The 11,189-nt window shown below is 49.6% G+C and overlaps 1 protein-coding gene across 6 annotated transcripts in view; it reads right to left on the bottom strand.

The window, feature by feature from the left end:
- ODF2 (outer dense fiber of sperm tails 2) overlaps window positions 1–8,895 on the bottom strand; it is a 32,901-nt gene extending 24,006 nt beyond the window's left edge. For 2 of the 6 annotated variants that reach the window (XM_031020303.2, XM_031020304.2), the window contains exons 1-4: window positions 8,723–8,895; window positions 5,957–6,047; window positions 4,953–5,069; window positions 4,546–4,671 (exon numbers count right to left, since the gene is read on the bottom strand). In XM_031020303.2, coding sequence (XP_030876163.1) covers window positions 4,546–4,671; window positions 4,953–5,069; window positions 5,957–6,047; window positions 8,723–8,886 — 498 coding nt within the window. In that variant the 5' untranslated portion in view covers window positions 8,887–8,895. Of the gene's footprint in view, window positions 1–4,545; window positions 4,672–4,952; window positions 5,107–5,956; window positions 6,048–7,398; window positions 7,634–8,722 lie in introns of all 6 variants that reach the window. The other 4 variants (XM_031020305.2, XM_031020309.2, XM_006749167.3 and 1 more) reach the window with 4 other exon arrangements.
- Window positions 8,896–11,189: the final 2,294 nt, after the last annotated feature.

Below are 11,189 nucleotides of genomic sequence, written 5' to 3'. Positions count from 1 at the left end.
GAAGCCTGCTTCTCCCTCTCCCACTCCCTCTGCTTGTGTTCCCTTCTCTCACTGTATCTCTCTCTGTCAAATAAATAAATAAAAATCTTAGAAAAAAAAAGGCATGTGCCCCTCTGAAAAGTTTATGTAAAGCTGTATAACCCTTTGCTTGTAAGACTCCAGATAGAAAGATATCATAATCTGGGAGCCAGGGTCTCCATGGGTTTCTGATATGTTGAACTTGACTCTCTCAGTCTGTAAGTTTATTCTGTTGCATTAAGTAATTGTTATTTCTCATTTTTTGTACAGTTCTGTGCTCCTCTTTAGCTGACGTGGCCAACCTGTGCCAATTTCCAGGGGAAGAAGAATAAAAGGAGCATTCAGTAAGAGAGTAACTCTTGTGCCAAACAAGTAGGACTTACAGGGTACAATGTTAAAACTGCATGTGCCCTTTGTCCCGGCAATTCTATTTCTAGGGACTTATCAAGAATATTTATGAATGTGAATCAATATTTAAAATCAAGGCAAGATGGGACGCCTGGGTGGCTCAGTCGTTAAGCGTCTGCCTTTGGCTCGGGTCATGATCCCAGGGTCCTGGGATCGAGTCCCACATGAGGCTCCTTGCTCAGTGAGGAGCCTGCTTCTCCCTCTCCCTCTGCTGCTCCCCCTGCTTGTGCTCTCTCTCTCTGACAAATAAAAATCTTTAAAAGAATAAAAAATAAATAAATAAATAAATAAAATCAAGGCAAGGATAGAGACAAACATATGACAAGAGAGTATTGGTTAAATATATCACGGTACAAATATACACACAATGGAATACTGCCTTAAAAAATAATGTGCAATGTAAATATAGTTAAAAAAGAATATAATCAAAAATAAAATAAAAAAGTGAAATATGGTCCCATTGTTACAAAAATCAAAACAAGGAGTCTCTTCATAAGAAGAGATCAGGCAGACTTCCACCGAGAAGTTCCAGAGCTCTTCTCAGACTGGTGGGATGACAGGTGTTTTTTACTTTCTTCCTTGTGTTGGTTTGGATTTTCTAATTTTTCAACAGCGACCATGCACTGCTTTTTTAAGACAAAAAGTTTGCAATTTTTAAAAGAAGGATAATAGGACAATATGTAGTATGATTACAGTGATATTTTAAAACCCAAAACTATGCACAGGAAAAAGTGTGACAGTAAATATACCAAAATGTTAGCAGTTTCAGGAGGGTGGTTCCCCTGAGGGGTGGTAATGACAGCATCAGGACCAGAGGGGAGCTTCTGGGGAAGCTGGTGATGATGTGGTTTCTTTTTTTTTTTTTTTAAAGATTTTATTTATTTATTCGAGTGAGAGAGAATGAGAGATAGCGCGAGAGGGAGGAGGGTCAGAGGGAGAAGCAGACTCCCTGCCGAGCAGGGAGCCCGATGCGGGACTCGATCCAGGGACTCCAGGATCATGACCTGAGCCGAAGGCAGTCGCTTAACCAACCGAGCCACCCAGGCGCCCTGATGATGTGGTTTCTTAAGCGGGGAAGCAGTTACACGGTATATTGTTTGTAAAAATTCATCAATCAAGCAATACATTTCTGATGTGTGTACTTTCCAATACTTTTCACACAAAGCTTTTAAAACTTAATAGCAGCCGCATTAGAGTAGTAAGATTACAGGTGACGGTCTATTTGTCTGTATTTTCAACTTCCCATAATAAAAAATAGATCACTTTCAATAATAGGGTAGAGAAAAAACCCAGACCTCCTTTCTCCCAAAGGTGATCAATCTATACCAGAAGGGGTTTTAAAAAATCAAACAAGAATCCCCACATGTACATAGCAGCTTCTGAGGTCCATGCCCAGCTCATCCCATATTTCCTCATTGTAGGGTCTTTCTCCCTTGTCCACAATGGAAAGGGTCAGGCTAGGTCTTTCCGGAAACAAAGAGCACCACTGGGAAGGGGAAAGGCACTGGCTCAAGAGGGCTGCATGAAATACAGCTACTATTTGAGAGACAAGTCACCTCCCTGGGCTCCTCCATTCCTAGGATTCTGCAGCTAGAGGACTGAAAGCGGACATTTGAGCTTTCCGGGGGGACCATAGCTCCTAGCAACCTCGGTCAACAGGGAGGTCAATTTCCATAGTGGCAGATCTTCAATGTATACTTTAAAACTACAAGTCTTTTCGGTTTTTTAAAAAGCATTTTTTTTGAAGATTTTATTTTTTTATTTTATGTAATCTCCACCCCTAACGTGGGGCTCAAACTCAAGGCCCTGAGATCAAGAGTCACACACTCCACCGACTGAGCCAGCCAGGTGCCCCTAAAAAGCAATTTTCATTATAAAATATAATATGCTTGTTATAATGAAATTCAAGCAGACCATAAAAAATAAAGCCCCCTCCAACTCAGAGGTAATCACTGCTTACTACTTCCTGTATATCTCTCCGGAAAATGTTATACATATACAAACATATGCATATACACATGGATACAGATGTCCTTTCTTTTTCTTTTCTTTTTTTTTAAAGTAAGCTCTGCGCCCAATGTGGGGCTCAAACTCACAACTCCACGATGAAGAGTCGCATGCTCTGTGGACTAAGCTAGCCAGGTGCCCCACAGACACCCTTTTTTGCACAAATAGGGCCAAACTCTACATGCTGTGTGGCTCTGTGCTTCATTATCATTTATAAATCCATCTTTGGATTGTATGGATGTACACTGCATGAGTGCATCATCATTTAACCAATACCTCCTGATAGACATTTAGGTTGCTTCCAATTGTTCTCTCTTACAAACATCTGGATACATCATCCCTGTACTCTTCTGTGACTTTTTAAGGATAAATTTCCGTATCAGTTGTCAAGGTGCCAAGAGAATTACTGTCCTTTTTTTTTTTAGCCACGCCTCAACATGTTTTGCTTATCCATCCATCCATCCATCCATCCGTGCAGTAATTCTTGCAGCATATGTTTCTTGAGACTTGGTGCCAGACACTGCGGGGCCCTGGGGTGACAGTCGCAGACTCGCAGGCATACCCCTCCTAAAACTACAGAATCAATTCCTAGATATCAAACTATAGCACCCTTGGGGTGCCTGCCTGGTTCAGTCGATGAGCATGCAAATCTCGATCTCGGGGTTGTGAGCTCAAGCCCCACAGGGGGTGAAGAGATTAAAAATTTAAATATCTGGAAAAAAATTTTTAAAAACCCGAACTATAGCATCAATGTTTAGATAAATGCTCCACAGCTATTAAATGGCTTCACCATCCTCTCAAAATGGTCTAAAAAGGTTTGCTGATTTCTCATATGCTTGTTAACATGAGATATCAGTGAGCTTTTTAACTATATTCCATTCAACAAAAATGAGAGCTTGTGTTTGTTTTTAAAATATAGTTTTTTTTCATTTATGTCTCACTGATTATTAGTGAGGTACATGTAGCGAAAAATGGAAGACAGCATTTTAATTCCAATCTTTCTTATATAAGTATTTGCATATATATAAGTATGTGTGTATATACACACACACACATATATACACACATATATGTACACACACACACACATATATACACACACACATACATACCTACTGGTCAGCACACTTTTATTTGTATCGTTTATTCCCTAGAATACCCCATACTCCCTTTGTCTCTTAGGAAAAACTGGTAAATCAGGGAGTCACACCCGTGAAGTAGGACTTCAGAGTAATTACTTTTATTTTTTATTTCTAATTTTAAAAGTAATCAACTATCGGCAAAAGACTGAATGTTTCAAAACGAGCAGGCACCATCCCCACCTCAAAGCAGCCTCAGGTCTTTTTTACTCGCCCCGATTACGAGATCTTTGTCTAAAATGCAGCCATAAGGTCTTGCCTCATCACTGAGGTTTTTCATTGCAATTGACTAGAATGTAAGCCTAAGGAGGGGTATGCCTGCGAGTCTGCGACTGTCACCCCAGGGCCCCGCAGTGTCTGGCACCAAGTCTCAAGAAACATATGCTGCAAGAATTACTGCACGGATGGATGGATGGATGGATGGATAAGCAAAACATGTTGAGGTGTGGCTAAAAAAAAAAAAGGACAGTAATTCTCTTGGCACCTTGACAACTGATACGGAAGGCAATCATTCCCTGAGATTGTTCCAAAAGTGCTTTTGATGACATCTGTGGAATACACGCATGATCTCTTATGAGGACTACCTCATAAGAGGTACGCTTCAGATGTTATCACGGTTACACGGGGAAAGACATGTGGCTCCGCACACACAGATCAGAGAGGCCAAGGGTGCAACTTCTAGAATGAGACCTCCCTCATCCCTGACTCCAGCTCTGCTACTTTCTCTGGGACTTCATCTCTCTGAGCCTTGGTTTCCTCATCTGTCCATGGGGAGAGTGAGACCTACCACCTGGCAGTGGTATTAAGGGCTCTAGAACATTTGCGTACTTTCAGGGTTTAGCCAGGCCACTCACTAAACAGGACCTACTGGGACATCTCTAATAGTGACAGCTGACCCTGAATCATACCGAGTTTGAGGCCTGCTAGAACCTGACCAGTCCGAGAAGAAAAGCCTGAACAAGAATGAGCCTACCTCCCACTTGCATCCCACATGCCGGGCGGATGATTTTCCAGGGGGCATCCAAGGTACCTTGGTTTTCACCCGGACACTCCGCCGCACATTCACGGTGTCCCCTTTCATTCCGCGCTTATGAGATTTCTGTGGAAAGGGACAAACCCAGGGTCACTTCCCCACACAGCTGGCCGTGGTCTCCTCTGGTGGCATCCACTTCCAACTCTGCAGGGGAGCCTCTTCTGACTAAGGCTATCACTGCCGTTTCTGGGTGACAGTGCCGCCTACCTTCTAGCCAGGCAGCCGACCTCTGAAAGCAAGTGCATTTGTCTCCCAAACCTTTGTGGAGTTTGAAGCCCGAGGAGGCCGTGCTGGGAGGGGTCACCCTGCTCCACAGCCTTCACCTCGCCCGACTGGCATGCTCCTACCTGGCCGCTGGTCGCTGATGGTTTCGGGAGTTTTTTTATGTGGACGTGGACAGGAGTGTTCTCATCCACATGAACATGTAAGGGGGGCGTTGAAGAGCGGTCCTTCATGCTTCGCTTCTGGCAGGCGGGGGAGGGCAACACAAAAAAGGTTGATCTGTGGATGAGTAAACTGGCATAAAAAACCGAGCTCACAGCCTCTGGGGGCCACTGAAAGCCTAGCCACCAAGCGAGCAGGACAGCTACCAACTACTGGCATGCAGGCTGGAACTAGGGTAGTAGCACTGTTCAGCAGACTCCCGCAGAGATCCCGGCTGAAGACCACCTGGACGATCTAGGTCCACTCAAGACAGGGGTCTGCAAGACCTGCGGGTTCCCCAAAAGAGTGCGAACCCAGGCCCCGGGGTCCTCAGAGCCGAATCTCCTTCCGAGCCTGCTGGAAGGCAGAGCTCCTCTGTAGACTTAGTGTAGCACAGCTGGAAAGCAGGGGACTCCTTCTGCCCCGTGATCTGATCTGCGCATGCACGGCAGCACAGGACACACACCACATGGTTAGAGTGCACAGTCAGGCAGGCAGGAGGCAGGTGGAAGATGAGGAAAACGGAAGGCTAAAGGAAATGCTGAGATGAGAAGGTTGTATTGATTCGGAAGAGAACCCGAGCAGGGCCGAACCCCCCCAGCCACACACACCCCTTGCCCACTACCCGCAACCCGTCCCCTCCCCGTTCTCTTTTCTTCTTCTTTTTTTTGGAAAATGTGTTCTCAGGACTTCTGGAATTTGGAAGGATTAGGTGAAGACATCCTCCTCACACCCAGCAGCTTTACCACAGGCAAAAAAACCAAAACCAGAACCAACACCCCAATGAGCAGGATATGCAGGAAAGCCTCTAGCAGAGCACTAGGCCACAGTGGTGGGGGCGGGGAAAGGCAGCTCCTGGAAAAGGCGAGCCGAAGCATTTTTGGTGGGGCCATAGGCTGGAGGGCTGCTCCGTGGGCACGTCACCTACCGTCACAGTCACACTGGGTGCGCCACAAGGTGTCCTCAAGACCTTTTTCTGCGTGAGACTTGTTACTCCGTTCTTCCCGCACGATGGAAACCTGTACCCAGGCACAAGAACCAGATTGTAAGCAGAAAACTAGGGCTCTTCTATCTCTTAGATCTCCCGAAATGACACGAGTGAACGGCTAGGAGAACCAGTCTGGTCTCACTTGGCTCCCTTTACACGGCCACCGAACACACATGGTGCACCCGGCAGGGGGATGGAAACAGGGGGTGATGGGCATTCGCAGGGCTGGCCTTTTAACCTCTGCGGTCGCATCACAAGTATTGTGACCTTTTGCTGAAAAGCCCAGCTGTCATCCTGTCAGATGACAAAAAGCAGGCAGCATGGGAGCACCAGGCAAGGTACTAGTGTGGCCAAGGGTGAAAGTGCCCAGGACTGTGCCCGGAGCAGAAGCGGCCCTGGAAAAATGCTCCGGAAGTGACAGACATCAAAAGACAGAGCAGCAGGCCCAGGAACAAAGTCCCTGTGACTCAAATTCATAAAATTAACAGTCACATATTCAAGTAAGCTGATGGAAAGTTACCATGTCCCCAAATATTCTACTTGCTACCCTTTAAAATCCTGCGAAGCAGGGTTATTTTTGTTTTGGAGAGGTTTTGTTTGTTTGTTTTTAATACTATGTGCAATTTAGCATGTTCATACATAAACAGCCCCATCACCAGGTCTGCAAATATAGCAAAAGTTTCATCTCCAATATTTGGCAGCAGAGCATCCAAGAATTCCACGACAGAAAGGGACCTGGAAAATTCATCTGATCCATCCCACTACCTCCTGACAGCCTCCAAATAGGACTTCCGTCCTCCCCACAAATACTTAGGGGAAAATAATGCAACAGAAAAATGCTCGAGCCCTTTAGCATGCATCCTGTTGTATGTGTAGCACACCTTGACGAAAAAGAAAAAAATATTTATTGCATCCTACTCATCATTTAGGTGAGGAATACCAAATCTGAGTAGACAGATTCTTTTTTCCCTCCTCACTTAAAAGCCAACAGATCGGGGAAATCTGTCTCCCCCTGCGGGCTTGCCATCAAATCACCTGGACAGCATCAACACCTTATTAACTCCTACATCACTGTTATTTACATGTAGCTTCCTTTCAAAAAGGACCTATGCCTAGTACTCCATGAAGACAATGGGGGCCCTGTTTGCCAGGAGGAACTGGGGCACCTGGGGAAGGGAGGGCACGAGGGAGGCAGAGCTGGGATTGCGAGCAAGCACTTTTTTCCTCCTTCCCTTTAAAAATGACTTTTCAATGTTTTGTTCCAGACTTTCAATACACAGAACAGGGAAGCTGAAAAGAGAAGCCTCCAGCGAGCCTGGCCTGGGGGACCCTGACCACCTGCCCCTGCCCTTCTGCGGAGGCGCCCCCCACGTTGGCAGTACCTGGGGGAGCCGCCTGAGGATGAGGCAGACATGGTTAGGCATCAAAGCCGCAAAGGTGGGCAAATGGGTCAGCAGGCACTGCTCAGGGGGACCCAGAGGGGCTTGTCAATGAGAATCTCAGGGGCCCGGCATCAAACGTCCTCTCTGAGGGGAGGAGGGTGGAAGCTTTAGGGGTGGCAGTTGGATGAAAACTTGGGAGGCGCTCCTCTACTGTCCAAGTCGCACAGCAACTGTCCTGCCAAAGTGGGGGGAGATAGGAGAGGCTGAGCGACCTGCGGAGCAGCGCGTGGGTGGCCGGTAGGTGGTGGGGGACGCGGAGGGAGCGCCCCTCTCCAGGGAGGGACTGGGAACGGAACTTCGGAGGCAAGGACCACCACGCCCAGGCCCCACCCGGGAGAGAAGGTGGGTGGGCCACCAGAGGGAAAACCTGAGGCGCCGGCTGGCGTGCGTGAAGGGCGGGCGGGCACCGCTAGGCCCCCAAGTGGGCCCCAAAGGGCCGAAACCCGCGCAGGGAGCTGGAGGGATATTCGGGGCGGGACCAGGGCAACTGTCTCCTAGGAGAAGGGGCGTTCCCGGGAGAATAGACACCCAAAGAGGACCAATAGTGTTTGAAGGCGGGAGGGGCGGCAGCTGCAGGGGAAAGGTGCTCGCGGCCGCAAGGGGTACCCCCGACGGCGGAGGTAAAATCCTCCCGGGCGCAGCCGCCAGCGACCACTAGGATTCAGTATCCGAGTTGGAGCGGGTCAGACGCCGGGTGGTGCAGGAAACCCCCGGTGGCGTCCCCTGGACGGGTGATCCCACTCCCGCGGGGTCGGGAGGCCGGGAGGCGGCCGCCGGGGGATAGCGCTGCCTACGAGGCGCGGACAATAACTGCCGAGCCGCGGCCCGCAGGGAGGGACAGGCGGCCGGGGCGACGCCCACCGGCGGGCAGGGGGCGCGGGGCCTGTCTCCGTGGACGACCACCCACCAGCGAGCAGGAGGGGACCAGTTTCTGCCCATAGAGAGAAGGGTGAAGCCCTGCCAGAGGGCGGCGGAGGAGGGAGCAGAGTCCTGCCGGAGGCCAGGTTAGGAGGGAGGCGGCCGGCCCGCCCGTTAGCGGGAGGAGAAGAAGGCCCGCGCCGGGGGGGCGGGGCGGGGGCCACATTCTGACGGGAGCCGGACGAGCGCGCCCGGGGGCTGGAGGCGGGGGCGGCCGCCGGGGGGGCGGGGGGCGACGGGGGCTGACGACCCCGGCGGGGGCCATGCTGCCCGTGGGGACGCGGCCCGGCGGTGGCCGCGGAGCGCCCCGGAGCGCCCGGGATCCCGCCTGCCGGCGGCCTCTCACCAGGAGCGACACGGCTGCGCCCAGAAACGTCTCCTTATGAAGTCGTTGAAGTCGGAGGCCAGGGCCGTGCCATGGAGACGCCGCGGCGGATGCAGTCCGGCTCCCGCGGCGGCTCCTCCCCGCTTCCGCCTCCTTTTCCGACACCCGGTCGGCAGCTCGCCCATTGGCCAGTTCAAACCCCCCCGGGAGCCTCTCGGGTTTCGCCATTTAGGCCCAGCCCCTGGCGTCACAGAGATGCCCCGCCCCGCCCGAAGCTCCGCCCACGTCCGGGCCACGAGTCCCGTCGCCGTGGAGACGCGCGACGCCACTAGCGGGCCCTGCCTCGGCTTGCCCTGCCGTTCAAGGCCCAGCTGACCTTCCGCCATTTTTACCCCGTCTTGGTCCTCTTGGAGTCCCCTAACTCGAAGGAGCGCTAAAACTCTACCCCAGACCCTTTGATACATGTTAGGAGACCGGGTTCAGACAGGGGACACAGAACACGTTTGTGGCCAGAGCTACGCGCTGCTTCTGGAAATCCAACCCTGTCAATACTCCACTGTTGGTGCACACCACCCAGACTCTCTCCCCTTCCCACAGCGCCTCCTCCGTCCTTGTCCAGACCAGAGGAAGGGGCCGCGTTCCCCTTGCCCCTCACCGCCCTCCTGCACACTGGATGCTGCTGTGTGTACAGACCTACTTTGATGAGGTTCTCGCTGAGCCGCCATCTTCTCAACTATGTCCACTGTTGACCAATCAAGGCGGGCTGTCACGTGGCTCACGGCGCCGCCCTGGATTCTGGGAGACTTTAACATCCTCAGACAAACCTGGCCTCAGTCCCTCGACATCCTCGTGTCCATGACTTTCCCCTGCACCTCAGCCATGCACCCCAAGGGCCACACAACTGGTCCACGTGAAATGTGAAATTCCAGCTTCCCCTTCTCCACATAGTACCTGCTTTTCTGGCTTTGTTTTCATCGGCTAGTGCCCACCATATTCATTCCCGTGTTAGGGAGCCCTCCACGTCCGTTCATTTTCTCCCTGAGGTTCTGCAAGGATGAAACCCACACGTCATTACCTCCACCTTCACTTGAGTCCTCACCACCACCCAGAATTGTTCCATTTGTCCCTAGATCCCTTCCCTCTCCCCACGTGGCTTTTCCAAACCTTTGCCTCTTACCATCCCATACTCCAACTCTCCTTTTTCATAGAGAAAAATAAAGCCAAGTAGAATTCCCTCTACCTTCTCCCAACCTGCCCTCATCTTTAACTTCCCCCATCCTTTAATTCTGCCTTCGGAGGAAGAGATGTCCTTCTTGCTGCTCAAGGTAAACTTCTTGCTGCCAGGCCTAGGCCAATTATCTCTGTAAAATGTCTCTTGCTACCCCCAGCACAGAATTGTTGATCATTTCTCAATGCTCCCACATTCGTTGAAACAATATTTATTAAGTTCCTGCTATGTGCTAAACGCAGTTCAAGAAACAACCAACACACCCTACCTAGTCTTTGAGGAGCCCATGGCCAACCTCTCTGATGTCACCAGATAACATGGTTAAAGCTTTCCCCTTCGCACAGCGCCCAGGTGGCTCAGTCGCCTGGCCAGGATTGGCCACTTTTTTAAAAGAGCGACACCCAGCACTGACAAGGACATTGGGAAACAAGCAATCTCGTATGTTGCTGGTAGGATTAAAAATTGATGTAATCTTTTGGGGTGCCCGGGTGGCTCAGTCAGTTAAGCATCCAACTCTTGGCTTTGACTCAGGTCATGATCTCAGGGTTGTGGGATAGAGCCTGGGGATGGGGTCCATGCTCAGCGAGGAGTCTCCTTCTCTCCCTCTGCCCTCCTCCCACACTTCCCCCACATGCTCTCTCTCTCAAATAAATAAATCTTTAAAAAAATAAAAATTAAAAAAATTAAAATTGACGTTATCTTTTAACAGAACAACTGGACATTATATCTTAAAAACCTTAAACAGGTTGTGAGTTTGAGTCCAATGTTGGGTGTAGAGATTGCTTAAAAATAAAATCTTAAAATACATATATATATATATATATATTCCTAAATATATATATATATTCCTAAATATATATATATATTCCTGTGTGTGTGTGTGTGTGTGTGTGTTTCTAAACAGCTGGGTCTAAGAGGATGTTAGTGTTAAGGTTTTTATTTCTATTTATTTGTTTTTTAGGATTTTTTTAAAGCAATCTCTACACCCAACATGGGGCTCAAACTCACAGCCCCAAGATCAAGAGATCAAGAGTCATGTGCCAGCCAGGCACCCCTAGGAATGAACTTTAACATAATAATCAAGAAGGTAGGAAAACATTTAGACCTTAAAGAGAAATTTCCTTTCAGCCTTTCTTTTCCTCAGTGTGATCGTCTTTGGACTGACCCCTCCTTACCTTCCCAAGGGAGTAAGAGTCTCAGGGAAAGGACAAACGAGGTGTCCCTCAGGCTTGCCTGTAGCCCAGGCAAAAAGAGGGCTCC

Source organism: Leptonychotes weddellii, chromosome 14 (genome assembly GCF_054177405.1).
Source record: "Leptonychotes weddellii isolate Sample4059 chromosome 14, ASM5417740v2, whole genome shotgun sequence".
Lineage (NCBI taxonomy): Eukaryota > Metazoa > Chordata > Mammalia > Carnivora > Phocidae > Leptonychotes > Leptonychotes weddellii.
Note: the sequence above shows the minus strand (reverse complement) of the source record. Positions and strands in the feature narration are given on the sequence as shown.